The 27,962-nt window shown below is 56.4% G+C and overlaps 1 protein-coding gene across 1 annotated transcript; it reads right to left on the bottom strand.

Annotated features, from left to right (window-relative positions):
• Positions 20,678-27,749, bottom strand: RPL3 (ribosomal protein L3). Its single transcript, NM_001244063.1, has 10 exons — positions 27,693-27,749; positions 26,547-26,739; positions 25,027-25,195; positions 24,392-24,527; positions 22,950-23,136; positions 22,418-22,578; positions 21,916-22,017; positions 21,431-21,526; positions 20,991-21,110; positions 20,678-20,779 (listed from the first exon to the last, which is right to left on the bottom strand). Exons 1-10 carry the CDS (start codon positions 27,693-27,695, stop codon positions 20,735-20,737), a joined length of 1,212 nt encoding a protein of 403 aa, NP_001230992.1. The 5' UTR covers positions 27,696-27,749; the 3' UTR covers positions 20,678-20,734.

Raw genomic sequence — 27,962 nt, 5'->3', positions numbered from 1 at the left:
CAATCCCTGGCCTTGCTCAGTGGGTTAAGGATCTGGCATTGCTGGGAGCTGTGGTGTAGGTGGCAGATGCAGCTCGGATCTGGGATGGCTGTGGCTGTGGTGGAGGCAGGCAGTCATAGCTCCAATTTGACCCCTAGCCTGGGAACTTTCATATGCTGCAGGTGCAGCCCTAAAAAACAAAACAAAAAAACCCCACAAAAAACAAAAAACAAAAATGGGGGGAGGAAGACACAGGACCTCCCCACACCTCTCATAAGAAGACAGTTAAATAATGGGGGGGGGGGAGGGCATGTTCTAAGACCCTAGCCCTCGAGGCAGGGCTAGCAGATCAGTCCTTGAGCAGGTGGCCTCGTTTCCTCTGTCCCCACCCTGCCCTCCCCAGTCATACCACCACGCACAGAGGCACCACTGTGTGTGGCTACAGAGGCCCAACTGGCCTGGGACCTCGGCTGGAAAGGGACAGTCTCAGTGACGCAGAGGAGCTGGGCGTCAGGTTGCAGAGGGGCCTCACTCCTGCCAAAACTGTCCCTGAACCCCCAGGGCCCCCCCAGTCCTACCTCCTCTGCTTTCTCCTTTCTCCAGGGGGACCTGGGATGTGGGAGTGGTTGCTCCCAGGTCACCCCAAGGGAGACTCCAGCATACGTGTCCTTTCCAAGGACCTCTCTGTAGCCAACACTATACACCCCTAAATTCTATTCCGATGCTTCTCTCCTTCTCGGGAATCTAAACTTCTAGTACATTTTGACTCAATTTGACAGAATCAATGGAATTGTAAATGGGCTTACCCTCTGACCCAGCAATTCTCCTTCTAAGGCATCTTCCATGCTCTGGAAATCTTCAGGCCTATGCAAAAGAGACACTGCAAAGATGTTCACCGCGGCATTACCTATCAGTGAGAAAAGCTGGAAACTACCTGCAGGTCCAGCAGGGGGGCCCCTTGAAGGAGGGATGCTAGCACCACAGAGCGGACTGCCTGCAGCCACTGGGAAGGATGATGCCGGCTGGAGGGGTGAGAATCTGGACCCATCTGCAGATACGCACGGGCCGAGGGCGACAGCCATTTACAGAACGTTACATGGGGTACGGGCCCATCTAAGTCTGAAAAGCACAACCCCTTGGATATAAGACAGTTCTGCGTGGGGAGCGGAGAGAAGCCCTGATGGACAGACAGGGATCGGGGAAGGGCCCTGGGGTCTGAGCGTGAGTTGGTTTCCTGTGGCTGTTGTAACAAATGACCACAAACCGAGTGGCTGAAATCAACCAACATGTATTCTCATGGTTTCAGAGGCCAGAAGTCTGAAAGCAAGGTGTCATCAGGGCCAGGCTCCAGCCCAAAGGCTTAGAGGAGACCTTCTCTCAGCCTCTGGGGGCTCCGGGCACCCAGGGCTTGTGGCAGCTTCCCTCCAGCTTTGCTGTCTCATCTTATCTCTACTTCCTTTCTCCCTTTTCTTTTTGCTTTTTTTTTTTTTTTTTTTTTGGCCTTTTAGGGACACACTTGCGGCAAATGGAAGTTCCCAGGCTAGGGGTTGAGTCAGAGTTACAGCTGCCGGTCTACACCACAGCCACAGCAACACCAGATCTGAGCCACCTCTGTGACCTACACCACAGCTCATGGCAAGGCCGGATTCCCCAACCCACTGAGCGAGGCCAGGGACTGGATCAGCATCCTCATGGGTATTAGCCGGACTTGTTTCCACTGCGCCCCAACGGGAACCCCCCTCCATTTTCGAATCCCTCTCCTTTCTCTTCCAAGGACACTGTCGTTGGATTTAGGAGCCACCCAGTTCCAGGTAGATCTTATTTTGAAATCCTCATTCTAATTACATTTGCCAAAAAAAAAAAAACACCCCCAAACCAAAAAACCTCTTATTCTAAATAAGGTCACAGTCTGAAGTCCTGGGTAGATATAAATCATAAATTTGGGGGATACTCTTCAACCCCTGCAGGGGGCAGGTGAATGTGCCTGCCTACAGTGAAGGTGTGTTTATGGACTTAGGTATTATTTGTGTTATTTCGTTTTAATTTTTAAGCATTTTTGGAGTTCCCTGGTGGTGCGGCAGGTTAAGGATCCAACATTGTCACTGCAGCATCTCGGGTCGCTGCTGTGGCGTGGGTTCAATCCCTGGCCCGGGAACTTCCACAATGCCTTGGAAGCAGCCAAGAAGAAAAAAAAGAAAATTCTCCAACTGCAGAAGACTAGATGTCTCCAAAGCTCCCTTGCCCCCCAGGGTCGGTGTGTCAGGTTTCCTGGGAGGCCCCGCCCCCGTGGCAAGGAGGTGAAAATGGTTGGCACAGGCAGGACCAGTGCCCTCCCACGTTGGCCCTGGCTGACCTGGGAAAACCCCCCAGATCATGAGCCACCCATGCAACTGAAGAGATGACCGATGGGTCCACAGACCAGCCCTTCCTGGGAATGAGCCGAGCACCCGGGCAGGGTGGGAGGAGAGGGGCGGGGGCACTGGGCTGGGAGCTCGGCATGGCCCCACCAACCCACGCACATTAAACGTCCCCCTGCTGGGTCCTGGGCAGTCACTGACCCCAGCCCTTCACTTTATATGTGGGGGAACCGAGGCTGGAGGGGAAGATGGGATCTGGCCAAGGTCCCTCCTGAATTCGGAGGCGCACCTGCCCCCAGCTCTCCACATGCACCAGCTGGAGCCCCCCGTGCTCCCACCGCAGAGCCATTCTTCCCAGTTTACCCCCATGAGGCACCCGGGACAGGGAGGGAGGTGAGGGAACCTGCAGCTCGGTTGGGTGAAGAGGCGGAGGAAGTCAGAACCCAGCTGGGCCACCCTGTTCCGGCAGCAGAGGCCCCAGAGCCAGCGTGGAGCTGGAGGCCGATGACAGAAATCTCCCACGCGCGCTGAGGGTCAGGTGACAGAGGCTGGGAGGAGGCCCCCACAGCCCCCCGGCCCTGCCTGGCCCCTCAATTCTGTCTTCTTTCCTCTGCCGGCCCTCGCCCTGCCCCTCACCCTCTCCCTGGCCAGGGCCCAGGACCGAGCAGTGTTTGCCAGCAGCAGTGACAAAGGCACCCCTACATGTGTCTAGGAATCTGGTGGGCCCTGTCTGTGTGTCCCTGCTGCCACTAGGGACTGGGGGTGCGGGGCATGGGGGGAGGGAGGGTGTCCTGCTCACAGGCCCCCAGTGCACGCAACGGAGCCCCCCTGGATCTCAGTAATTAATCATCAGGCTGTTTAAAGATTAACGACAGCAGGACAGTAGGGAAAGGAGGAGCTCGCCCCTTCCCAGGCGACCCCCAGACCCTGTGACACAGTAGGGGGTGTGAGGGGGCTGGCTCTGTACCCCCCCACCCCTCCCGGCCTCCTCTGGTCTCTAAGGTAGGGGCACTACTCAGTGAGGTCAGGGGTGAGATGAGGCAGAGATTTCCTCCGAGGCCAAGAATCCCGGGCTTAGGTCAGCCCTCCATCCACAGGCACCCACCTGGGCCGGCTGACTTTAGGTGAGTCACGCCCTCCCCTGTGCCTGTTTTCTCCTCTGAAAAACAAAGGCAGGGGAGTTCCCACCGCCGTGGCTCAGTGGAAACAAATCTGACTAGTATCCACGAGGACACGCAGGTTCAATCCCTGGCCTCGCTCATTGGATCAAGGACCCGGCGTTGCCTTGAGTTGTGGTGTGGGTCTCAGACGCAGCTTGGATCTGGCGTTGCTGTGGCTCTGGCGTAGGCCTGCGGCTACAGCTCTGATTTGACTCCCTAGCCTGGGAACCTCCATATGCTGCAGATGTAGCCTTGAAAAGACACACAAAAGAAAGAAAGAAAGAAAGAAAGAGAAAGAGAGAAAGAAAGAAAGAAAGAAAGAAAGAAAGAAAGAAAGAAAGAAAGAGAGAAAGAAAGAGAGAGAGAAAGAGAGAAAGAGAGAAAGAAAGAAAGAAAGAAAGAAAGAAAGAGGAGTTCCCGTCGTGGCGCAGTGGTTAACGAATCCGACTAGGAACCATGAGGTTGCGGGTTCGGTCCCTGCCCTTGCTCAGAGGGTTAACAATCCGGCGTTGCCGTGAGCTGTAGTGTAGGTTGCAGACGAGGCTCGGATCCCGCGTTGCTGTGGCTCTGGCGTAGGCCGGTGGCTACAGCTCCGATTCAACCCCTAGCCTGGGAACCTCCATATGCCGCGGGAGCGGCCCAAGAAATAGCAACAACAACAACAACAAAAGACAAAAAGACAAAAGACAAAAAAAAAAAAAAAAAAAAAAAAGAAAGAAAGAAAGAAAAGAAGGAAACCAGAGCAGGGACAGCAGGTTGGTGTGCAGATTCTCTGAGCTAATGTCTGCCCAGCAGATGCCATAAGCCTGGCACTTCATAGGTGCTCAATGACATCCTGCCAGAGACCTAGCACCCTAAGTCTGTGCACTGAGTCCCTTCACCCCACCATGGCAGAGTCACTCCCTTCTGAGAATAACATCCAAGTTCAAGTTCAATTCTAACCTCCAGGCAAGAGAAAGTGGCCCTTTCTCCAGAGCCAGGTGGGGAAGATGAATCAGCTTCCTCACCTGGGCTGATTCACTGCTGTGCTGAGTGGGGGGCAGGGAGGAGACAGGTAGACAGACAGACAGACAGGGACATAGTTTTCCTTCACGCTCTTGCAGTCACATCCGCAGTCCTGAACCGGCCAGGTCCAGCAGGACTCATGCTGCAAGTGTGGGAATTCCCAATGAACCCCTCAGAGAGGGTGCTGGGTTCCTGAGCCCCAGAGAGGGGCACAGATGGCCCCCCAACACACACACAAGGGACAGAGGGTCCGGGGCTGAACCCCACCTTCTCCTCCCCATCTCCCCCTGCACCGTTAGCTAACAGAGCCCCTCCCCCACCACCACCAGCGAAGCCAGCTACTTTCTTGCCCTTCAAAGGTGCTCAGGGGGCAGTGAGTGACGTATGGGTGACTCAGGGATGGGAAAGGCCCATGAAGTCATCCAGCAGCCCCAGCCACCTCTGGAGTTCAGGAGGATGTCTGGCCCCTGGACTGACCTGCCAGGGAGTTCCCGTGGGAGGGGGCTGTCTGCTCCCCCTGGCTGCAGGGTGGAGACGGCCCTGGCTGGGAGGGAAACTGGCCTTGAAGCCTCCCAGCCCTTGACTCCACCGCCCTGACTCCAAGCCTCCTGGCCCCCCCAGCCTCCTCCCTTCAGAGCCCACGGAGAGGAGTGGAGGAGACGCCTCGAGAGAGTGGTTGGCCCGGGGCCCAGGGACTGAGAGTCAGGGAACACGACTGTGATTCTTTTTTATTACTCGCTGGGCATTTCACCCGAGCACACTAAGCCCCTAGCACTGTGATCATCAGAAAAGCTCAAAATAGGAGTTCCTGTTGTGGCTTAGCGGTAGTGAACCCAAATAGTATCCATGAGGACACGGGTTCGATCCCTGGCCTCACTCATTGGGTCAAGGATCCAGTGTTGCCATGAACTGTGGTGTAGGTCGCAGACGTGGCTCAGATCCTGCGTTGATGTGCCTGTGGCATGGGCCGGCAGCTACAGCTCCGATTTGACCCCTAGCCTGGGAACTTCCCTATGCCACGGGAGAGGCCCTAAAAAGCAAAAAAGAAGAAAAAGAAGAAAAAAGAGAAAAGCTCAAAATAAAGTGTTGCCTAGGACCAAAGTCCCCAGACACTGGAGTAACAGAGACGTGGGCTCAGATCCTGGCTCTCCCTGGCCACAAGGCTCTCCCTCACCCACAGGCCCTCTCTGGACCTCAGTTTTCTCATCTGTAAAATGGGGATCATGAAGCCACCCAGCACAAGGGGTCTGGGAGGATGAAATGGATGGGCAGGCAGGCAGGGTGCTGGCAGGACGGTGACATCGTGGGCTTCCAGAGAAGAAATCCTGGGAAGGGACCACTCTGAGCTGCGGGCAGACGAGATGTGAAGTGACAGGAGAGAGACAACCGTCGCGCAGTGACCATCCCCAGAGCCAAGGGGTGAGGAGGCGAGGGGGCCTGAAGGCCAATGAGGGGGAGGCTGAGAACCTACAGCCATGGTGGACCCAGCTGGCACCAAGGAGGAGAGCCAGGGACAAAGACCCCCCCCCTCCTCCAGCCCTCTCATCCACCAGTGCCTCCCTCCAGGTGAAGCTACTAGAAGCTGCTGAGGAGGAGACCCATGGCCCCAAGAACCCACCGGGTGGGGCTGCGGATGGGCAGGAATAGCAGAGCAGAGAAAGGCCTGGAGGCAGTGAGCAGAAAAGACTCCGAATAGCGTGAAAATGGCTTCACCAGCAAATGAGGCCTGAACCAGGCTTTGTTCTGGGCCTGGGCGACAGAGTGGTGACCAAGACAAAGTCCATGCTCCACGAAGGGGAGCGAGGGAGACAATTGGGCCCCAAGAGCTGTTTGTTTGTTTGTTTAATTTTTTTAGAGCCACACCTGCAGCATTTAGAAGTTCCCAGGCTAGGGGTCAAATCGGAGCTGTAGCCACTGGCCTACGCCACAGCCACAACAACACAGGATCCGAGCCGCGTCTGCGACCTACACCACAGCTCACAGCAACACCGGATCCGTAACCCACTGAGCGGGGCCAAGGATCGAACCCAGGTCCTCATGGGTACTAGTCTGGTTTGTTACCGCTGAGTCACAACAGGAACTCCCGCTGTTTTAACAGGAGGAAGTCTCTGTGGGGCAAGCAGAAACCATGCGGATAGGGAAGTGAGGCCTAGAGGGGAGGCAAGGACTTGCCCAAGGCCACCCAGCAAGTCAGTGACATAGGGAGCCCCCAGCCTCCCCACCACTGCCCCAAGGCCCAGGAGGCTGCTCGGCCTTCCAGGAGGTGGGGACCCAGGAATTCCCAGGCTGCCAGTGCCTCCCTTGGCCTTCCGCTCCCTCAGCCATTCTGGGCTCTAAACCTACTGTAGCAGGGTGGGCACCACGGGCGAGGGACACACCCTCCCCACCGTGGGGGAGCAAGCCACGAGGGAGGGAGCCACGTGCTTGCATTCCCAGACAGGCGGGCACATTCCTGCTGGGGAGCCACTGTGCCACCCGCCCCGCTCCCCGGCACACAGTGCCATTGTCTGCCCCAGACACTTTGAGCAGCCGCTGCGCCCGGCCTCTCACCCCGCCCCACACCCGCCTGTTGCCAGGTGGGACCCCGCAAGCAGAGCACCGCTGTCCCCGCCCGTAAGGGCTCCCCTGCCCTCTGTCTTGGAACCAAGCAAGGATCAGAGAGGAGAGGGGTCTTGCCCCCAGGTCACACAGACCAAAATCCAAATCCCTGGATCCCGAGTTCATCACTCTTCCTTGAGGACGCCTCCCTTAACCCCTGGACACCACAGCTCACGGCTCCTCCCACAGGCCAGGGCTGCGCGGGCCCCATACGCCCCGGCTCATCTGGCCCTGCCCGAGTGGGAATACCCCCATTTTACAGGCCGGGCAGCCAGCTCGGGGAGGCAGGAGTTTGCCAAGACCACCCAGCGAGCGGCAACAGAGATGAGACCTGGCCCAGGTCAGGAGCCCTGGCCCATACCCTCCTGCGGGAACAGCTCTAAGAAGCATCCAAGGGGGAAGTGCCCAAGCCCAGCCTCCCAGCGAGGTTAGGAGCCCGACACCCAAAGGCAGGGCGGCCTGGGAGGGACTGTTCGCTCGCCCGTCACACGTGTCCCCAGCCCACGTCCCAGGCATGCTGGGAGCTGGGCTGCGGGGTGAGGGCTCAGGGCTGCCCCACCCTGGGGGAGATGGGAGCCCCTTTGGGAGAAAACAAGAGATGCAGATCGGGTCAGATAATAAGTACTCACGGGGCAGTACGACTGGGGCTGCCTGTCTGAAATATCAACCCCTAGGAGTTCCCTGGTGGCAGAGCGGGTTAAGGATCCTGTGTTGTCACTGCAGTGTCTCCAGTCACTGCTGTGGTGAGGGTTTGATTCCTGGCCTGGGAACTTCCACATGCTGCAGGGATGGCCCCCCAAAATATATATATTTATGTATATAAATATATAATTATATATATATTATAGAATTAATATAAATATTTAAATAAATATATATATCCCCCCCAAACATATCAGCTTCCAATATCGACCCCTAAAATGACAACTTCCGATCCTTGTCCCGCGTTTCTGTTTCTGCTCGGGTCACTCACCAACCTCTTCTACCCCCTGCGGTAGAGCTCAGTGTCCTTCTTTGCTTCCTGAGAGTTCTGCACATGCTGTCCTCCCCGGACCCCTTCAGAAAGCCTCGAAGCCCCCGTCCCTCACGTCCTTTGGAGCTCATCTCGCTGACCTTTCATCCTTGGCTTCCTAGCTCTTCCCGCTCTGATTTATCAGTTTTACTTGTTTTCCTGCTAGGTCGGAGTTGGGATTTTCCCTCCTCCTGCAGGAAGGAGGATCAGTACTGCAAAACCAGCTCTAAGAACAAGACACAGGACTTCCTGTCGTGGCTCAGCGGAAATGAATCTGACTAGCATCCATGAGGATGCAGGTTCGATTCCTGGCCCCGCTCAGTGGGTTAAGGATCTGGCGTTGCCGTGAGCTGTGGTGTAGGTTGCAGATGCAGCTCGGATCTGGTGTTGCTGTGGCATACGCTGCCAGCTATAGCTCCAATTTGACCCCTAGCCTGGGAACCTCCATATGCTGAGGGTGGCCCTAAAAAGACAAAAAAAAAAAAAAAAAAGACACAGATCACTTCCGGCCCCCAGAAGCATCCTCATGTCCCTCTGGTCAGTCCCCAGCCCAAGAGGAACCATCCACCTGCTCATGACCTTTACGCGGCACAGGCCTCCTTCAAGCCCCAGATTTTGCCCCGCCCCTGCCCCCGCGCCCTGTATGTGTCTGTGCAGCTGTCTGTGGGCAGCAAGGGGGACCAGGGGGTTTGGGCTTAGCTTGAGCAACTAGGCGAGCAAGGGTGCCTTTTACTGAGCTGAGGAGGCCAGAGAGGAACAGGCTTGGGGTCCAGAGCTGTTTCAGGCCGTGGGAGTGGAGGAGGCGGCCAGGCCTGGGCCTGGGTCAGACAACACAGGCTCACCATGCCATTACAGCCTGAGAGTAGGGAATGTTCAAATGGGCCCTCCTATCATGGGAGGCACGCCTCTCTGCCACACACGCAGGGCCACCTGCTCGGGGTCAGGCCTCCCACCCACTTCCCCACTGGGAGACCCGGTTTGGAAAATCCTACTTCAGAAGAGGAGTTCAGGCCCCGCAAGGGAGAGTGACTCACCCAGGATCACACAGCTGGTTAGGGTTCAGCCAGACTCCTTGCTCGGCCCTGGAGTCTGCTGCCTGGCCCTCTAGGTGTGCCCGATCGACTGGGAGTGGCCAGTTCCCACTTAGGATCTAGCCCACAGGGAGGCTCTGGGTTAATGGAGAGGTGTTCAGAGTAGCAGCGTAACCCAGGAAGGCTCCCTGTAGGAAGCAGGCCTGGTATCGGGCCAGAGGAGCCGGTGGCGGGTAACCCCCACCTGAGGTCATCATCTTCCCAGCAGTGATGTCACCGCTCTGGCCCACACAGCTGGAGGACGAGGCTCGCTAAAGCAGGGCCAGGTAGGCAGCTCTACATCACCAGCCCCGAGGCCAACAGGGCACAACAGCCAAAGCCCCGGAAGCTGACTACCCCCCATGAGCCTTGGACACCAGAGCAGGGAAGATGCCCACCGCCTCTGGTCCAGAAGCCTCATTTTGAGACAAGGAGACGGAGGCCTGGAGAGGGCAGCATCTCTGCCAAGGTCACACAGCAGGTGAGGGGCAGATCCTGGGAGGAACCCAGCCCTCCTGCCTCCCAGCACAGGGCTACGTCCTCTGAGTATGTTCCTGGGACCCTACGCCTGAGGGCCAGAGTCCCCAGTGCCCTGTTGGGCTTGGGCGGTAGGGGAGGCGTGAGAGATGGAAGAGCACTGTGTTCACGCAGGGGACTCGGGAGCAGCAAGGCCGAGCGGTCCAGGGCCCAAGAACTCAGTCTGGTGGTGGGGGCAGGGGACACAACTCAGATCGTGTCTCACATAGAACGGAAGCCCCCCCATGGGCAGGTTCAGGCACTGGGATGGGGTGGGGGCTGGGGGCGGCCCAGGAAGCTGGAAGGAGGAGAGACATCTGGGAGCAGGGCCGCTGGGTGTGGGCACCCGTGCCCTCTGGGACTCCCATGTGCCCAGTGTTTAAAACAGACCCCCGGGTCTACCCCAAAGAAATAACCTACTGTGAGCTGGGTGTAGGTTGCATAGCTGTTGCTGTGGCTGTGGTGTAGGCCGGCAGCTATGGCTCCGATTCGACCCCTAGCCTGGGAACCTCCATATGCCACGGGGGCGGCCCTAAAAAGACAAAGAACAGGAAAGAAAGAAAGAAAGAAAGAAAGAAAGAAAGAAAGCAAGCAAGCAAGCAACAACTCCAAAAATATATAAAGGGGTATGCGCATGGCTGGACCCCGGCACCCAGTGCAATGTCTGGCACATAGCAGGTGCTCAATAAATTCTTTTTTTTCTTTCTTTTTTCTTTTCTTTTTTCTTTTTTTTTTTTTTTTTTTTTTTTTCTTTTTGCCATTTCTTGGGCCGCTCCCGCGGCATATAGAGGTTCCCAGGCTAGGGGTCCAGTTGGAGCTACAGCCGCCAGCCTACGCCACAGCCACAGCAATGCGGGATCCAAGTCGTGTCTGCAACCCACACCACAGCTCACGGCAACGCCGGATCCTTAACCCACTGAACAAGGCGAGGGATCCAACTTGAAACCTCATGGTTCCTAGTCGGATTCATTAACCACTGCGCCACGACGGGAACTCTTCAATAAATTCTTGAATCAGTGACTGAATGCATAGAAAAACATAGCAGGACTAAAACTGTCGTCGTCCGCCCGCATCGTGGCTTTGAAGACAAGGGCTGGGGGCGTGGTCAGAACCCACTCCCCATGCTCCCCCCCCAAGCCTGTCTTATCTTGAGTGTCCCCAGACCTTGGCTCCCTCCCAACTCCCCCTCTGTCCTGACTTCCAGCATGTTCCCTGCCCCTTCCCACAGCTCCGCCTTCCCCGGGGGCTTGTTGGGAGCAAGCGGGAGGAATTCCTGGCCCCGAGTCAGGGGAGGTGCCCCGGCAGGCAGTGCGCACACGCCAGGGACCGCTCCGAATTCCAGCTCCCACGAGCCTGCTGGGAGCGCGCCAGGCGGGGCCACGGGGGCGCGGGGAGGCCCTTCCCCCAGAAGCCAAGAGGGCACAGGGGAGCCTGGGGAAGGGGCGGGGGGCCGAAGAAGCAGATGGTCCGCGTGGACGTGGGCAGGGCCCCGCAGGCGGCTAGCTCACCACCTCCGATGCCCAGACGGGAAGACTGAGGCCCCCTGGCGTCTACCTCTCAGCTCCTGATCGGGATGCCCCACCATGGTGTGGGGCAGGGGGTGGGGTTGGGGACAGCCTGTGACACCAAACTGGATTGGCAGTGGGCAGGTAGGGAAGGGTGGTGACCTTGGACTGCCCCTGTCCTCAGTGGGACCAAGAAAGCCCTTCCCCGCCCCCACCCCCGCCCCAGTCTGTGCCCAGGATCCCCAGGTGTTCAATGAGGACATGGCGTGGGGTGGGGGTCACCTTGGTGGGCCCAGCACTCCCAGTCACTGTGAGTTCAGAGGGCAACCAGAGGGGGTCCCAGCGAGGGAAGGAGGCGGTGGGGTTCATGCAAGGCCTTCAGCCTGGCCTCTTCTGGGTCCCCCTCCCAGTCCTGGGTCAGGGCCAGGTGCCATGAGCTCAGGTAGCAGCCCCTGCCCAGCTGTCAGCACCGGGGCTGCCGCCAAAACCCACATCAGCGCACCTGGCCTGTCACTGCGCCACCCTGCCACCCCCCCCCCCCCCGAGCAGGGGCTCCTCCCGCCCCACCCGCAGCTCCTGTGGCGCCCTCAACCCAAGGTATGGCATCAGAACTTCAGACAGCTGGCTCCAGACTTCCAGAACCACAGTACCTTGGAACCATAAAATTCCAGAACCATGAGTTCTTACAACCAGAAAATCCCAGGACCATCAAATTTATTGGAACACTTTCCATTCCGGGTGCCCAAGCCTCTTTGAAGCAAATAATTTCAGAAATACAGCATCTTGTGACCAAAGAGCAGAACCACGGAAACTCGGATTTCCATGGTTTGGAATTCTGGGAGCAAGAGCGCTTCAAAGCAGAAAATTCCCAGACAACCATCCCATTGTCCCAGAGGACAGGAACCTGGGTTCTTCCACCACCCAGACTAAGAGACATCCAGGAGCAGCACCAGCCAGGCCGTGGTCAGGCCATTCCGTGGGCCCCTGCCCCTGTGCCCCGGTACGGGGGTTGGGGGGGGTGTCTCTGCTTCTGGAATGGCAAAGTCAGGAAGGGACAGGGGAGAGGGGACACTTCTGAGCAAACCAAAGAGCTGGGGCCTCTCCTCCGAGGCTTGGGCGGCTCCCTTTGCCAAAAGGGAGATGGAGAAGAGACAGAAAGCCCTTGATGGCACAGGTTCGGGAGGCAGGTATGTGGTCACGGGGGGTGGCAGGAGCTACCCCTCCCTGGCTGCAGGAGCGTGGAATTTTCTCCTGGCAGGAAGGGCCCACCCTCCTAGGAATGGAAAACAATCCTTGGCATCTGGCCCCCCAGGCATACAAGGTTTTGACAATCAAGCATTATTCTCCTCGCTGCCTCACCCCAGCCCAGCGCAGAGGGGGAAACCGAGGCAGGCGGGGTCTCTGTCTAAACCCAGAACCCCAGTTGCCCCCTGGCAGATTCCAGTCATCCCCTTCCCTGACCGCGGAATGTCAGGGCTGAGACAATCACAGGGGAGGGGCCTGGGTCAGGCCTGGCAGGGCAGATGGGAGCTGAGACCAGAGAGGGCAGTCGCTTACCCGAAGTCACCCAGCACACTGCAGCAGAGTCTTCTCTCTGCCACTAAGGCTGATTTCTAGGCCACCTCTTCCAGGAAGCCTTCCCCTGAGCCTCTTTGCCCCTGAAGGCTTCACTGCTCCACCAAGCAGTGTGCTCTAATTATGCCGGCCTTGTTTCCTAAGTGTTTCATGCAAAAATGCTTCATCTTCCCAGACTATGCTCTGTTGGTGTCTCCCCACTGACTTGGAACCAGAAGCCTTGGGCTGAGGCCTCCACACCCCTGCTTCAAACACCTCCATGGCTCCCCACTGCCCGGCACAGACTAACGCAGCCTGGCACGCAGTGAGGACGGTGGGGCTACACTCCAGCTTCATCCCTTGATCCCACCAGGCCTGGGTCCCATCAAGCTCCTAGCGGTCCCTGCCAGGCTGTCTCTCTCCCTGCAGCCCCCATCCCTGCCCGCTTCCCCAGCCAGAGCATCCTCGTGTCTGCAGCCTCAACCGACATCACTTCTCTGGGGCCAGGGCCTCCTCTAGGCCACCTTGGGCTTACCCTCTGCAGGCCCACTGCCCTGCCAGTGGTGGCCTCTGCCTGGTCACCCCTCCCCAAGGCTGGGCTGGGTCTCACACAGGCCTCATCTTAACCAATAACAACTATGAGTCTTTTTTTTTTTTTTTTAAAGGGTTGCACCAGCTGCATATGGAACTTCCCAGGCTAAGGGTCGAATCGGAGCTGCAGCTGCCAGGCTACGCCACGGCCACACCAACGCGAGATCTGAGCTGAGTCTGCAACCTACACCACAGCTCACGGCAACACCTGATCCTTAACCCACTGAGCGAGGCCAAGGATCAAACCCACATCCTCATGGATACTAGTCTGTTCTCAACCCACCGAGCTGCAACGGGAATTCCCCAACTCTGAGTCTTGACTGAGGGCTCACTGCTGCTCTCAACCCCTTAAATGCTTTTGCTCATCAAACCCCAGCCATTGTGGCTCAGTGGTTAACGAACCCAACTAGTATCCCTGAGGACTCGGGTTTGATCCCTGGCCTCACTCAGTGGGTTAAGGCATAGGTCACAGATTCGGCTCCAATCTGGCGTTGCTGTGGCTATGGCACAGGCCGGCAGCTACAGCTCAGACTCAACCCCTAGCCTGGGCCTCTCCATATGCTGCAGATGTGGCCTTAAAAAAAAAAAAAGCAGCGACAACCATAGGAATGGATTCTTCTCCATGGCTCCCATTTTTCCGATGATGAGACCAAGGCAGTTGTGGCTAAATTGCTTCCTCAGAGTCACACAGTCAGTAGCAGAGCTGGGATAGGGACCCTGAAAGCCAGGCTCCCCGGCCTATGTGCTGTCGCATTAGGTCACCTCGTCCAAGGAGGCAGAGGACAGCAGCGCTGAGCACTGGCGAGGCTCAGGTCATGCAGGAGCCAGGGACCACCTAGCTTGACCCCCTAAGGCACAGCCCTTATTGCAGAATCCCCCCTCCTCACAGAGAGACACACACGCAGAAGCCATCGAACACACACGCACGCACACAGACGCAAGTCCCTGGCCCCAAGGACTGGCTGCAGGAAGCACTCAGCTGCCCAAGCCTTTTTCACTTCAGCTTTTCCTAAATTTGCTTTGAGGAAGTTGCCGTTGCCGGGGAGTCCTCCCGTCTCTCTCACGTGCTCCCGACCGCATCCCTCCCTTCCCACCCCGACTTCTCTGGAAGCCTGGGGGACCAGGGCTGGGGAAGACAAAGAAGACACATGATAAATAAGTCCAGTCTACACAGATGGTGGCAGGTGTAAAGGGGGACCAGGGGAGACGCGCCTTGAGTCCTGGGGGTGGGGGGGCATTGCAGCTGCCAGTAGGGTGATTTCCATCCTGGGAAAGCAGCAGCTCTCCAGATTTCTAGGGGAGGGGCGTCCAGCAAGAGGGGAGAGGCGGCACAAAGGTCCTGAGGCAGGAGTGAACCTGCCATGGTAGCGGAGTGGAGAGGAGGCCAGTGTGGCCGTGGGTATGCGTGTGGGGAGAGGGAGGGAGGTGAGGTCGAGGAGGCGGGGGCCTGGCCCGCCCGCTGGGCTTTTGCTCTGGTGCCTGGGCATCCGATGGGAGCTCTGCACAGTTTGGAGCAGAGGAGGAAAACCACTGTGTGTGTGTGTGTGTGTGTGTAAATACATATAACATAAAATACACCATCTCAACTATTTTATTATTTTATTTTCTTCTTTTTAGGGCTGCACCTGCGGCATGTGGAAGTTCCTAGGCTAGAAGTCGAATCGGAGCTGTAACGGTGGGCCTCCACCACAGCCGCAGCAGCGTGGGATCTGAGCCACATCTGCAACCTACACCATAGCTCACGGCAATGTCAGATCCTTTAACCCACTGAGCGAGGCCAGGGATCAGATCCGCATCCTCATGGATACTAGATGGGTTCTTAATCCACTGAGTCCCAGTGGGAACTCTGGATCTCAACCGTTTTTAAATACACAGTTCAGCAGAATTAAAAACATTCCCTTTGCTGGGCAGCCATGGCCACCATCCAACCCGGTCACTCTTCATCTTGTAAAGCTGAAACTCTATATGGAGGGACACAACCTGACGAGTTCTAACAGGGTCACGCTGGCCGCTGGGGGGCGAGTAGACGAGGGTCTCCAGACAAGCAGAGAACAGCCCCGCGCTGCTCTGACCACTTGAGGGAACTTGGGCCATTCCCTTCATTCACTCTTAAGTTTCTTGATTTGTGCTTTCAGTCATGTGGTCTTTCAAGAAATATTTATTGAACACCTACTATGTGCTCAGCATGCAAAGGGCACAAAAAAAGAGCAGAACAGACATAGCCCCTTACTCAAGGAGGTTGCCATCTGGCTGGGAGATGGACCCAGAGCCAAAAGCAGCAAACGTGTGATGATGCGGTGGTAGTCCTGGTGGGGGTGGTGAAGGAGAGACAGAAGAAGCAGAGGGCGTGAGCATCAGCAGGAAAAGCATTCCCAGCAGGGGGAACAGCCTATGCAAAAGCTCTGAGGCACTGGTCTCCTGTGTCTGGGAAAGACTTGCTCTCCTTTTCCTCCTCTACATATAAGGGGCCCAGAGGAGCCTGGGACTCAAGCCCAGATTCCTCTTCTGTGACATGGGGCCATCCTCCTAGGTCCCTAGATGTGAGGACTCCATGAGCCAATGGACGGCTAGCTCCAGACACACAGTGCCCCACCGGCCAGAAGGTCAACCGCCCCATCCTCACCCACCCCAGCCTGATCTGGAGCAGTGGGCCCCCTGTGATGGGGCACGACGGAGGGTCTCAGGGAAGCCTCCCCCAGCCCAACCCCAAATCTCTCCCCAACTCGCCTCCTGCTGTGTCCCACATCTCTCTATTACGAGCTCATTCCTTTGAAGGGTATTTTCCTACCCTTCCAGAACCATCCATTCCTATTCAGGTTAGCCCTCAGCTGGGTGTTGCTCAGCTGTCACATGTCAGCTCAAGCCTCCCTCTTTCAGGAAGCCTTCCCTGATTGCTGCTGCCCATGGAGTGTCTCTCATTCTCCCTCTCCCTCTCCCTCTCTCTCCCCTTCCCTGCCTCTCTCTTTCCTCATTCTGCCCTGGCCTGAATGAGGCTCTCACCATCCCAGCCTTGGAGGGGACAGGGCCCTGAGCAGTCCTCCAACCCAGGCCCCCCTGAACCCCCCTGAGCCCCACTGCCTTAGATGAGGGAATTAAAGCTGAGGCACTGAGGTCTCAAGGCAGCTGGGACAAGAGCCATTCTAGCCCCATGCCCAGTCTGGTCACCACCCCGTACACCATGCCAACAGCATGAATAAGACTTAGCACTTGGAGGGTTTTTTTTCTTTCTTTCCTTTTCTCTTCTTTTTTTTTTTTTTTTTTTTTTTTTGCCACACCCAAGACATGTGGAAGTCCCTGGCCCAGGGGTCAAAACTGCATCACAGCAGAGTCCTGAGCCGCTGCAGTGATAGGGCCGGATTCCCAACCCACTGCGCCATAAGAGAAAGCCCTGACACCAGTTTTTACATGAATTAGAAAATAGTTCACACATCCCAAAGGAAGCGTGGAGGTCTCCCATTTGCAGGGTCCCTCCCAGAGCTTCACATGCAGCCAGGCATGCTCCGTCTGCCTGCTGAGGGGACCTGGCCCTTAGCGACTCAGGTCATTGCTTCCAGGTCTGTGCCATCCATCAGGCTTTAAAGACAAAAGCAAAGGTGGGAAGCTCAGGAGTTCCATTGTGGCACAGCGGAAATGAATCCAACTAGGAACCATGAGGTTGCGGGTTCAATCCCTGGCCTCGGTCAGTGGGTTAAGGATCTGGTGTTGCTGTGAGCTGTGGTGTAGGTCACAGAGGAGGCTCGGATCTGGTGTTGCTGTGGCTGTGGTGTGGCCCGGCAGCTGTAGCTCCGATTAGACCCCTAGCCTGGGAACCTCCATATGCTGCAGGTGTGGCCCTAAAAAGCAAAAAATAAAATAAAAGTTGGAGGCTCACTCCAAGGGCCAAACTAAACATATCCATGGGCCATGGGTGGAGATGTGTTCACAGACAGATGGGCAAAGGCATGGTGTCTCAATGCGCGTTGCCACACTGTGTGCTCACAGGCCCTGGGCCACGATGGAAATGGTGTGGTTGACGTTCCCATTGTCCATCAGCACTGGCAGGGCTGGGGGAGGGCACTTGGAGCCCTCGAGGGGCAGCAGCTGCCCACCCTTCCCCCACCCAGCCATCCCAAGGTGCGCTCCGCTGGCTCCAGAGTCACTGGCTCTGCCTTTTAAGGTGATGGTGGATCCTGCCACCTCCCTGTTTCCACTTGCTCGGAAATTCCCAGCAGGTTTTTGTTGGTTTTTTTTTTTTTTAGGAGGAATGGAATGAGGCTCCTTGTTCTGTCACCGCAGGATTCCAGAGGCCTGTCTGGGAGTTCTGGTGACAGGAAGCATACAGGACACGCACTCAGGGACTTGTACTCCTGCTCTCTGCGACATGCATGGGCATGGCGTTCACAAGCACAGGCCAACCCAGAGAAGCAGAGAACGTTTATGGAGCACCTACTATATGCGGGCCGGGGCTGTGGAGGCAGGGGGATCCGGCATCCCCTTCCTGGGAGCTCAGATCTGAGCCCAAGAGCCCCGTCGGCTCCCCCCTCTGGGGGCTTCTCCTTAGAGCTCCACCAGGCTGGATCCTTTACACCCTCGAGTCTCAGACAGCCACCCCCCCTTCACTCTGTTCCCCAGTGGCCTGTTTCACTTCTTCACAGACCCAGCACAGCTGAAATACTTGTTTATCTGCTGTGCCCTCCACACTAGAATACGCTCCTTGGGAGATGGGCCCAGCCCTGCTTCCCCAGCTCCTGAAGCACTGTGTCCACTTGGGCGCCCACCCAGGACTCCCGAGAGCGAAGCTGACCCCACACAACTACATCCTGACTACATTCGCCTTTGGCCTCAAACATTGGGTGGCAAGTCACCAACTAGATGATGCTGAGGCTCACCAACTGTCCTGGGATGTGCCCAAGGTCACTGGCCAGGGACAGGACAGAAATGATGGGAAATGAGGGGACGTCAAGAAAGCCTGCCTCTGAAAAGGGCTTTTTTTTCTTTTCTTTTTGGGGCCATACCCTCAGCACATGGCGGTTCCCACGCCCAGGGGTCAAATCAGAGCTGCAGCCACAGCAATGAGGGATCCACGCGGTGTCTGACCCACACCACAGCTCATGGCAGCGCCGGATCCTTAACCGAGTGAGGCCAGGGATCGGACCCGCATCCTCGTGGATACTAGTGGAATCCCCATGACAGGAACTTCCTGAAAAGGGCTTTCTGAGCACTGGGGACTTGAGGATGTGGCGTATCCGCGTGTTGGATGCCTGTGCTCATGCCCTCAGCCTGTTCTCTGGAGCCCCATGTCCCTAGTCATCCTGGCCACACCCACAAGTAGGAGCCCTGGTGAGGCAAAGTCTTTCCTACCTGGGCTGAGTGGGCAGCTGGGCTCCAGGGATGGTCTAAGGGTCAGTGGAGGCCCCCAGGCCATGAGGCAAAGGGCAACTGGGATGGTTGAGAGGACAAGGTGGGGCCTCTGCCCAGCTCGTTACGCTTCCCAGGACCTGGCTGGACATAAGCTCCAGACCATGGACCAGGAGCCCAGGTTCCACTGTCAGATGTGCCTGGTGGCTGCAGTCCTGACCCCCTCTGGCTGTAGGCTTGACTCCCAGCACTCTGGGACACCTTAAGAAGCTGTGGTTGGGCAGAGGACTGCCCCCAAAGCCCAGTACAAAGTCCTCCTTCAGGGCTGTCCAAACTGGCCCAGCTTACTCTCGCCCCCTGGTGGCCCCAGTCTGAAGTGCAGCTCCAGCCTGTCTGGGTCTGGATCCAGAGCTGATACGTGCTGCAGGGACAGAACTCATCAGTCTGGAAGTGGGCTTTAAAGCCCATTGTTTTGCTCACTCCAGAAAACTGGGCAGACACTGGGCATGTGCCCCAGGCTTCACAGTCTTGCTCAGCCACCCTAAACCTTGGCTGGCCTGTGGCTTTTCTAGTATAGACATTTTTGTAGGGCCCCACCCAAGTCACGTGGGTGCCCAGCTCATCAGCAATCAGAGGTTCTACAGCCAGACCCAGAAACCACACACCATAAACATGGGCCTTCTGTCCAGACCCAGCTCTCACTACCCTTCAGAGAAACTGCAGGCTCTGAACACGCTAGTACCCAGGTGATTAGTGGGCAGCAAGCTGGCTGTTAGAACGCTGGGCTGCAGCTATGGCCTCTGGCCTCCACCCTGGGTGGGGCTGAGGCAAACAAGCCACACAGGAAGGTTTTCTGTGGGGAGCAGCTGCGGTGGCAGGGGAGATCAGAGGTGACAATTAGCAGGAGCGGGGTTTGGGGTGGTGCCAAAGGGCAGGCCAGACATCAGAGGCCTAGGTGTTGAGCTCGAGCAGCCAAGCTGCTCACCAGCCCAGACGCCAGGTTCTCCACACAGCACAGGGACACTTGCATGGGCAGAGTAGTCACCCAAGCAGACCTAGCTTTAGAAATGGAGGTCGTGGGGTTCCATGGCAGCAGAGCAGAAACTCCAACTAGTAACAATGAGGTTGCGGGTTCAATCCCCGGCCTCACTGTGGTGTAGGTCAGACTTGGCTCAGATCTGTTGTGGCACAAGGCCTAGCCTGGGAACCTCTATGCCATCAGGTTGGGCCCTAAAGAGCCAAAAAAAAAAAAAAAAAAGGCAGGGGGTTGTGATCTCCGGCCAGGTGAGCCTGGTCAATCAAGGCTGTCAACTCCAGCCTGTGTTCTCACCTCTTTAATAAGGTAAATTTAAACCGCCAAAGCCTTTGTCAAAATTGACATTACAGTGTTTTCTCCCAGTAGCACCCATGTTCCATCCCAGGTTCTGCTCAGTGGGTTAAGTGTCCAGCAGTGCCCTGAGCTGTGGCATAGGTTGCAGACAAGGATTGGACCCAGCATTGCTGTAGCTGTGAAGTGGGCCAGCAGCTGCATTTGACCCCTAGCCTGGGGACTTCTATATGCTGCAGGTATGGCCCTAAAACAAAACAAAACAAAAAATCCCTTCTGCAGGACTCTTCTCCCAGGGCCATGATTTGGCCCATGACTAAGAACCTCAACAAGCCCCAACTGGAACTCCTCCTGGTGGATTAGTAACTAAATGACATCTCTGTACACAGGGTCCGCCCGGCCACACCCAAAGCACGGGTCCTCACTGCCTCCTTCCCACTCTCCTGTGGGTGCTGCCACCCAGGCTGTGCAAACAATTTGCACAGCAAAAGCCAACATTCCCACAAAGCTCACCCCCCAGGCTGCCCTAGCCTCTGGCCTCCCCGTACACCCCGTCTGTTCCAGGATGGGGCCCAGCATGCGGAGAGGTGCAGGCAAGAGGCTGCAGGCCCAGAGCCGAGGGCCCCCAGAAGCAGCCAGGCCAGGTAAGATAAAGTCAGAGGCAGATGAGCATCACTGGAAAATAACTTTATTGAGACTCTACCAGCCTTACAATCTCTGTCATTAGGCCCCTTCTTCCTTTGCAATTCGGTCCTTCTTAAGTGGTCCCTGCAGAAAGAAAGGTAGCGTACAGGGTCAGGGGAGAAGACAGTAACACACCCACCCGGAGAGAGGGATTCCGGCCTTCTCCCCCGCACCCCAGCACAAGGCGGCCTTCTGTCAGAACCCCAGGAGCCAGCCCAGCCAGCGGGGCAGGCTGACAGGTGACAACAGCTGAAAGCCACCCCGACACCGGCCAGAGAGCAAGGCAGGTGCTCACCATGAAGGCCTTCTTCTCCTCCACAGTCTGGAAGCGGCCATGGCCAAACTTGGAGGTGGTGTCAATAAACTTGAGATCGATCTTCTCCAGGGCCCGTCGTTTGGTCTGTACCAGCAAGGACTGCGGGCGAGAGGGCAAGATTAGCTCCAAGCCATTCTCTGCACCATCTCAGTTCACAGGCCCCTCATCTTAGAGGGCAGAGGTCAACCCAATCTGAACCCCCCACCCGCAGCCAGCCATTACTAAGGGGCTTCCTTCTGCCGCCCAGCAGATGAGAATACACATCAAAACAGAAGCCAACAGCTGGGCCAAGCCAGACAGGGAACTTCCTCCTCCCAGGACTTCAAAGCACAGCAGCCCTTCCCTTTTCCCAGCACAGCTCAGGGGCAGGATCTCTAAAACCCTCCCTCCTCCAGAGGGCTGGCCACTGCCAGCCTCACCTTGCGAAGGGTGAGCACTCGCTTCTTGGTCCCCACGACGCAGCCTTTGAGCATGACAAAGTCATTGGTCACCTCACCATAGTGGACAAAGCCTCCCTGAAAAAGAGCAAGGGTCTCTGGTCAGCACAGACCAAGCCTGGGGCTGGTGGCAGGTCTGATGACACAGAATGCGCACCCAGGCCTGCACCGTGGCCCAGGTGCTGTGGGGTCCCAGCCCCCTGCCCCAAGCTGTTCTCAGAAGGAACACTCTCAGTCCGACTCAGGCGCCGTGCCCAGCGTTCATTCCTGGGCCTCTTCACCCAACAGCTGGGCCTGCCCCCACTGCTCACTCACCAGACAGCCCTGGTTTACGAGGAGCAGGCAGCTGATGCCGGGCAGGGAACCAGTCCCCACCCCAGAGGCAGCTCTGGACTGACTCACACACGAGGGGGACGTCCCCGGCCGGCCCACACACCACAGGCTTCGCAAGGAGCTCCCCCGCTCACCAGAGGATTGATGCTCTTGTCGGAGAGATCGTAATCCGTGGAGGCGTTGTTCTTGATCAGCTTGCCGTCCTTGATGAGGTAGCCCTGGCCGATCTTGTAGATCTTACAGAGAGAATGAGCATATATGCTTGAAACAAGACACCAGGCAGGGAGCCAGCCCAGGGCCCCAGGTGCCCCTAAACAGCAGGACCAGCCAGCCACAGCCAAGAGGATTGAACCCAACTTGGGAGCAGGCTAGGTGGCAAAGGACTCTGGGAGCACCAACAAGGCTTGTATCTTTAGCCACACACGGCAGCTGGACAAGCGTCACCTTCGTACAGCCCAGCAGCTTTACAGACCACAAACCCGAGCCGGTACTAAGGTACTAAACCACCAGACGGGCACACGCGATGCTCCACCACCAATGGGGACAGGGACTGGAACCCCGCCCTCAATCCTGGGACCACCTCTCCCCTCCCTCCTAGGGCTGTAGTCTCCAGAGGACCCCCCTGCAAGGCCTCACCTTCTTGTTGATCTCTGTGCGGTGATGGTAGCCTTTCTGCCCAGCCCGGGCCACGGAGAAGGCCACACGCGCAGGATGCCACGCGCCAATACAGGCAACCTTGCGGAGCCCCCGGTGGGTCTTCCGGGGCAGCTTCTTGGTATGCCAACGGCTGGTGACCCCTGGAACAGACACACGCTCTTACTGGGGTGCCCCTGGCCCTTTCCTGCATTGCAGGCCCAATTTCAGCCAGTGATACTCTGCCCGTAAAACATGCAACACCCAAACAAGGATGGCTTGATCTGCTTCTTTTCCTCAAAAACCTGTTGTTGTACTTCCACCCAAGCCCCACAAATCTTAAATCTGCAAGCAAGGCAGGACTTAGGAGAGCCCCCAGCCCCTGCCCCGAGCTGTTCTCAGAAGGAAGGCAGCGAGGAATACTTCCGCAGTCTGACTCGGGCGCTGTGCCCAGCGCGCATTCCAGGGCCTCATCACCGAACAGCCGGGCCTGAGACCCCCTCCGCCCCCGCAGGCGGGCCACCACGAAGCTCACCTTTGTAGCCCTTGCCCTTGGTCACGCCAATGACATCAATCATCTCATCCTGCCCAAACACCTGGTTCACAGGGACCTGCTGCTCTAGCCTCTCCCGGGCCCAGTCCAGTTTTTCAGCCACTGTGCCTCCGTTCACCTGGATCTCCATGAGGTGGGCCTTCTTCTGGCGGAGAGGAAGCAGGCGCATCTAGAAGGAAATGGAGGCTCCCATGTGAGAGCAACTCAAGGCTGGGCGCAATAGGCAACAGTTGGCAAGAGACAAGACCTTCTTGTGCTTGTGCTGTGACTCCCTGCAATGGGTACAATTCACCCTCCAATTCCGTGTCCCAACGTCAGAAGAAGCTGACCCTTGACACACAGAACCCGTATTACCAGAAGTCAACATCACCAGACCCCAGGAGCAACTAGCCCCACGATCCTGGATCACTGTCCTCAGGGCCAGCTCCTCTGGGGCACTTGCACCTGTCCTGGCTTACACCCTGGCCACCCACCTTGCTCTCTTGACTATCAATAAGCCACTTTGGTGACAGGTTAGTATGGCACAGAATAAAGAACAGGCTACAAGGAAGATGAATTTTTTTTTGTCTTTTCTAGGGCTGCACCAACAGCACATGGAGGTTCCCAGGCTAGGGGTCTAATTGGAGCTACAGGTGCCAGCCTACACCACAGCCACGCCAAACCCAAGCCGTGTCTGCAACCTACACCACAGCTCATGGCAACGCCGGATCCTTAACCCAGAGCGAGGCCAGGGATCGAACTGGCAACCTCACAGTTCAAAGTCAGTTAACCACTGAGCCACAATGAGAACTCCAGGAAAATGAATCTTACAAAGCTTTTTAAAGTTATACCCAGTGCCATTCCACTGACCTATATCCTCAACGGACGCACTACCAATCTGGTAATGCCGTCACCACTAACCACACACAACTACTGATCACCTAGGAACAATCCCGATTAACTACCCAGGTGGCACCCACTCTAACCCAGCCACTGAGGGAGGGTTCGTTCAGCTCACAGGTCAGGTCTGCAGTGCAAAGAGCCAGCATCAACACTACCCGGTCAGCAGTGTGACAATTTTACGACTCACCAGTTCCTTCCACCAGTTTCCCTTAAAATGGGGTATGGGGTTCCTGAGAAACCATTTCTGAGAGAAACAGTGCCCTCTGCTGGCAACAAAAATCCCAACCCTTAATGCCTCGGCCAGCCACCACTGTCCATCTGGTCCCAGGTACCAAGGCCTTCGCTGGACTGGGCGGCTCTTAAGCCCCTCTTCAACAGGAAGCTGAAGGACCTTATGTCTTACCAGCCCTAAAATCCTGAAGCTTGGCATGAAACCAACGCACTGAGGATCGACTCCAGATAGTTAACTGTGCCCCACCCCTAAAGCAGCAAGGGATCTGAAACTATCACCTCCACGGACAAGACCCTGGGCCAGAGCTCACCTGGGTGTGGGCAATGACCCGGATGACCTGGCAGTACTTCTTCATGCTACTGAAGTCCCTCTCCAACTGCTTCTTGCCATCTTCATCCTGCCACTTCTTGCAGTATTTGGTGAAGGCCTTCTTCTTAGATTTATGCCTTCAGGAGCAGAGCAGAGTTGGGGAGGGGGCCAGGTGCCGGCCTTCATCGCCCCTCCAAGGGGTGAGCGGAAGGCACCCCAGCACCATGTGGGGATGGGGCTCATTGCCGGCTTCTAAGGAGCCTTTTCCACCGGCAAGCGGAGCCTGGATGGAGCTCATCGGGCAGAGCCGAGCGGAGCTGAGCAGAGGTCCACAAGATTAATGCATGTCACAGACAACCAGATACACAAATCCTCGCTCCAGGTTAGCCCTTAACCAGACCCCACACCCTGGGAGGACTGGGGGCGTTACTGCTCTCAGCTTCCCAGTGGACTACTTCCCCACAAGGAAGGCCAGTGTCTCACGGTGCTGCTCCCAGCTCAGGACAGTCTCTCCCCAGTAACTCTTCTGAATGAGGCAGCTAATCCGACACCAGAGCAGCTCCTCCCAGCCCAGCCCTCTGGGGCCCTGCTCCTTCTCCCCAGCCCAACCTGGGTGAGCAGCCTCTGCTCACTTACCAGTTCTTATAGAAGCGCCTCTTGCACTCATCGCTGATGTGCTCCGCGAAGATGGTCTTAAAGGTCCGGAGGCCCCGAGGGGTTTCCACATAGCCCACGATGCCCACAATCACCATGGGTGGCGTCTCCACAATAGTCACAGCCTCCACAACTTCCTTCTTGTTCACCTCTGCAAAGCAAGCAGGTCGTCAGGCTCACTCAAGTCCCCAGCAGTAGGGGTTAGAGTTTTGCAGAAAATTGTCAAGAGCCCATCCTGGCCAGCAAGACAGGTTGCTTCAGATAACAGGGAGTGTGTCTAAGCCCGCAGCAGCAGTCTCAACTCCCAGGACTATCCTACTGACCTCTTAGACTGCACAAATTTTCAGCTCATCAAAAATAACTGGACTGTTTCCTGGCGGCTCAGTGGGTTAAGGATCCAGCGTTGATCCATGGCCCAGGAATTTCTACATGCTTCAGGCATCAGCACTATTCAGTTAGGTGCCTGAAAATGTGGACTCACCAATTCCTTCAACCAATGGCACTATAATGTGTAATGATTTCCTTTAAACTGCTCATTAATAACATAGTGCCCTCTGCTGGCAACAGAAACTCCATCCTTGGAGTTCCCATTGTGGCTTAGCTGATTAAGTATCCATGAGGATTTGGGTTTGATCCCCGGCCTTGCTCAGTAGATTAAGGATCTGGTGTTGCCGCGAGCTTTGATGTAGGTCGATGTGTTTCGGACCCAGCGTTGCTGTGGCCCTGGCGTAGGCCACAGCTGCAATTCAACCCCTAGCCTGGGAACTTCCACACACCGTAGCCGCAACCCTAAAAACCAAAAAACACACACACCCAAAACACAAAAACAAAACCCCCCACCAAAAAAAACCCTACACCCTCATCAGCCATTCAGTTCTGGTCCATCATAACCATCCCAAGCAAATGCCTTACTACCTAGGTAATACCAAGAATACTAAGCATACTGGCGGCCTGAGCTTAAATCTGACAGTTCTGACTGCCTCACATCTACTGCCATTCAATAGTCACTGCTGTTTTCTGTGAATTTTTCGGCCCGGCCTGGGGCCACGTGGGAGTTAGCCATCCAGGGATCAAACCCTCACCAAAGCAGCTACCCCCCACCTGCTGCAGTTAACACCACATCCTTAACTATACAGAAACTCCTAGTGACTTTTGGCTTCGAGTTTCACAACCCAGAACACAAGTAGTGCTCACGTAAGGCTCACAGTCCAGTGCTGCCACTAAAAAACCGTGTGGTTTTTATTTGACCCTTGGCAGTGACAATATCCTAAAACAGCGTATGTATTTCTCTGCACTGTAGCTCTTACTCATCACCCTTCCCTTATGTCCCTCTGCCCAAAGCAAGCAGGGCCAGCCATCCGTACCCCGCAGCTTTGACCGGTCCTAAGGTATGTCATTTCCATCCCATTATCCAGTTTCCCCTCTCTCCAAAGCCTGCCCCGTTCCGACAGCTTGGCCCCACCTAGTCCAATCCCAACTAGGAGGACGTAGTGTGTACTTACTGGACCCAGGCCTATCGACCTCCCTCACAATGTGGGTCATGCCAGCCTTGTAGCCAAGGAAGGCGGTGAGGTGCACGGGCTTGGAAGAGTCATCCTTGGGGAAACTCTTCACCTTCCCGCGGTGCCGGCTGCTACGCTTCCGAGGCAGGAAGCCCAGGGACCCGTGCCTGGGAGCGGAGAACTTCCTGTGAGACTAGGAAAAAAAACCACCAAGTCAGCACCTTAAGTAGCTCACTTCTTCCCAGCTGCCTGGATTCTAAGAGGATTCTCAGCAAGGCTGAATCCAGACCAGCAAACCCAGAACTACATGCTGCATCAAGGTTTGTTTTGGGGACGGGATGGCGCGGATCACACACCCAAAGATCATGATTCAGCCAAACCGGAGCCTATCACTAACCTCAAACCCTCACCTTGTAACTTGCCGTGCCACCCACATTTTCCTCTAAAGAGAACCAAAGTACACCGGTACTGGCACTAAACTTCATAACTTAACCAGGAGCCGTATGTGCATGTCAGGCTCTGATTACAATAGGGTCTTCTGGTCAAATGGCTGGGTCGTGGTTCCTCCTGCTCCCAAGAGGGAGCTAAGCCGGTTAAGCAGGGACCACTAGAACTCGGCAGAGCCAAATCAGAACATGACAATCAGCACACAGTTTCTGTCCGCCCGTCAATAAGTTCATCATCTGTGGTTTCTGAGAAGTCTAGAGGCCCAAAGAGTGGCACCAACCGTCCCAGTCATTTCAGAGGCCCAGGAACCATTCCCCCAAAGTTCCCTCCCGCCTGCTTGCACCTCCCACTTTAACAGTGCCAAATCCTCCCGGAGTCCTGCCAGACAAAGTGTTCGTGATTCCAATCTTGCACGCTTAAGCTGAGACCCAGAAATAGTCCATGGCTTGAGGATTATCGGCCCAGAACCCCCAGGCCAGCTCCTGTGGCAAGGCCTCTCGCCAGCCGCTCGGCAGGCAGCAAATCAACCTCAGGCCTAGCATGTTTTCAGAAAATAGACCTGACTGCGGATTCCGCAGAGTGCCCTGGCCTCCTAAAACTGGCCCCCGGCGCCAGGCGAGCCGAGATGGCGGCGATGTGCCGCAGATTCAGCCATGCCACCCTGGCGGACAAGGAAGAATCCGCCATAACAACACATACCATCCCGCGGTCGGAAGCTGCCGATAGAGGTCGGGCTGGTCTAGGCGTGCGATATATAAATCCCAGACTGGCTCCGCCCCTTCCGGCGTGCGAGCGCGCGCCCGCGGCCGACGTCAGGTCACGGGGCTGGTACTGGGCGCCGTTTCTACGTAAGCTCGTAAGTTACGTAAGCTACGTAAGCCTTGTGTTCGTCTCGACCTTGACGTCAGCTTCTTAGGGCAGCTAGAATCTCTACGGCGAGCGGCTGGCTTCCAACTTAGGGAAAGCCTT

The sequence above is a fragment of the Sus scrofa genome, chromosome 5, assembly GCF_000003025.6.
Source record: "Sus scrofa isolate TJ Tabasco breed Duroc chromosome 5, Sscrofa11.1, whole genome shotgun sequence".
Taxonomy (NCBI): Eukaryota; Metazoa; Chordata; class Mammalia; order Artiodactyla; family Suidae; genus Sus; species Sus scrofa.
The sequence above is the reverse complement of the archived record's forward strand: the minus strand, read 5'-3'. Positions and strand labels throughout refer to the sequence as shown.

What these genes read in the sequence shown, in the direction of transcription:
- RPL3 (NM_001244063.1), bottom strand. An exon ending in AGGCGCTTCTATAAGAACTG is followed by an intron (nt 24,528 to 25,026) that starts GTAAGTGAGCAG and finishes CTGCTCCTGAAG; the next exon opens with GCATAAATCTAAGAAGAAGG. An exon ending in GCACAGAGATCAACAAGAAG is followed by an intron (nt 22,018 to 22,417) that starts GTGAGGCCTTGC and finishes TCTCTCTGTAAG; the next exon opens with ATCTACAAGATCGGCCAGGG.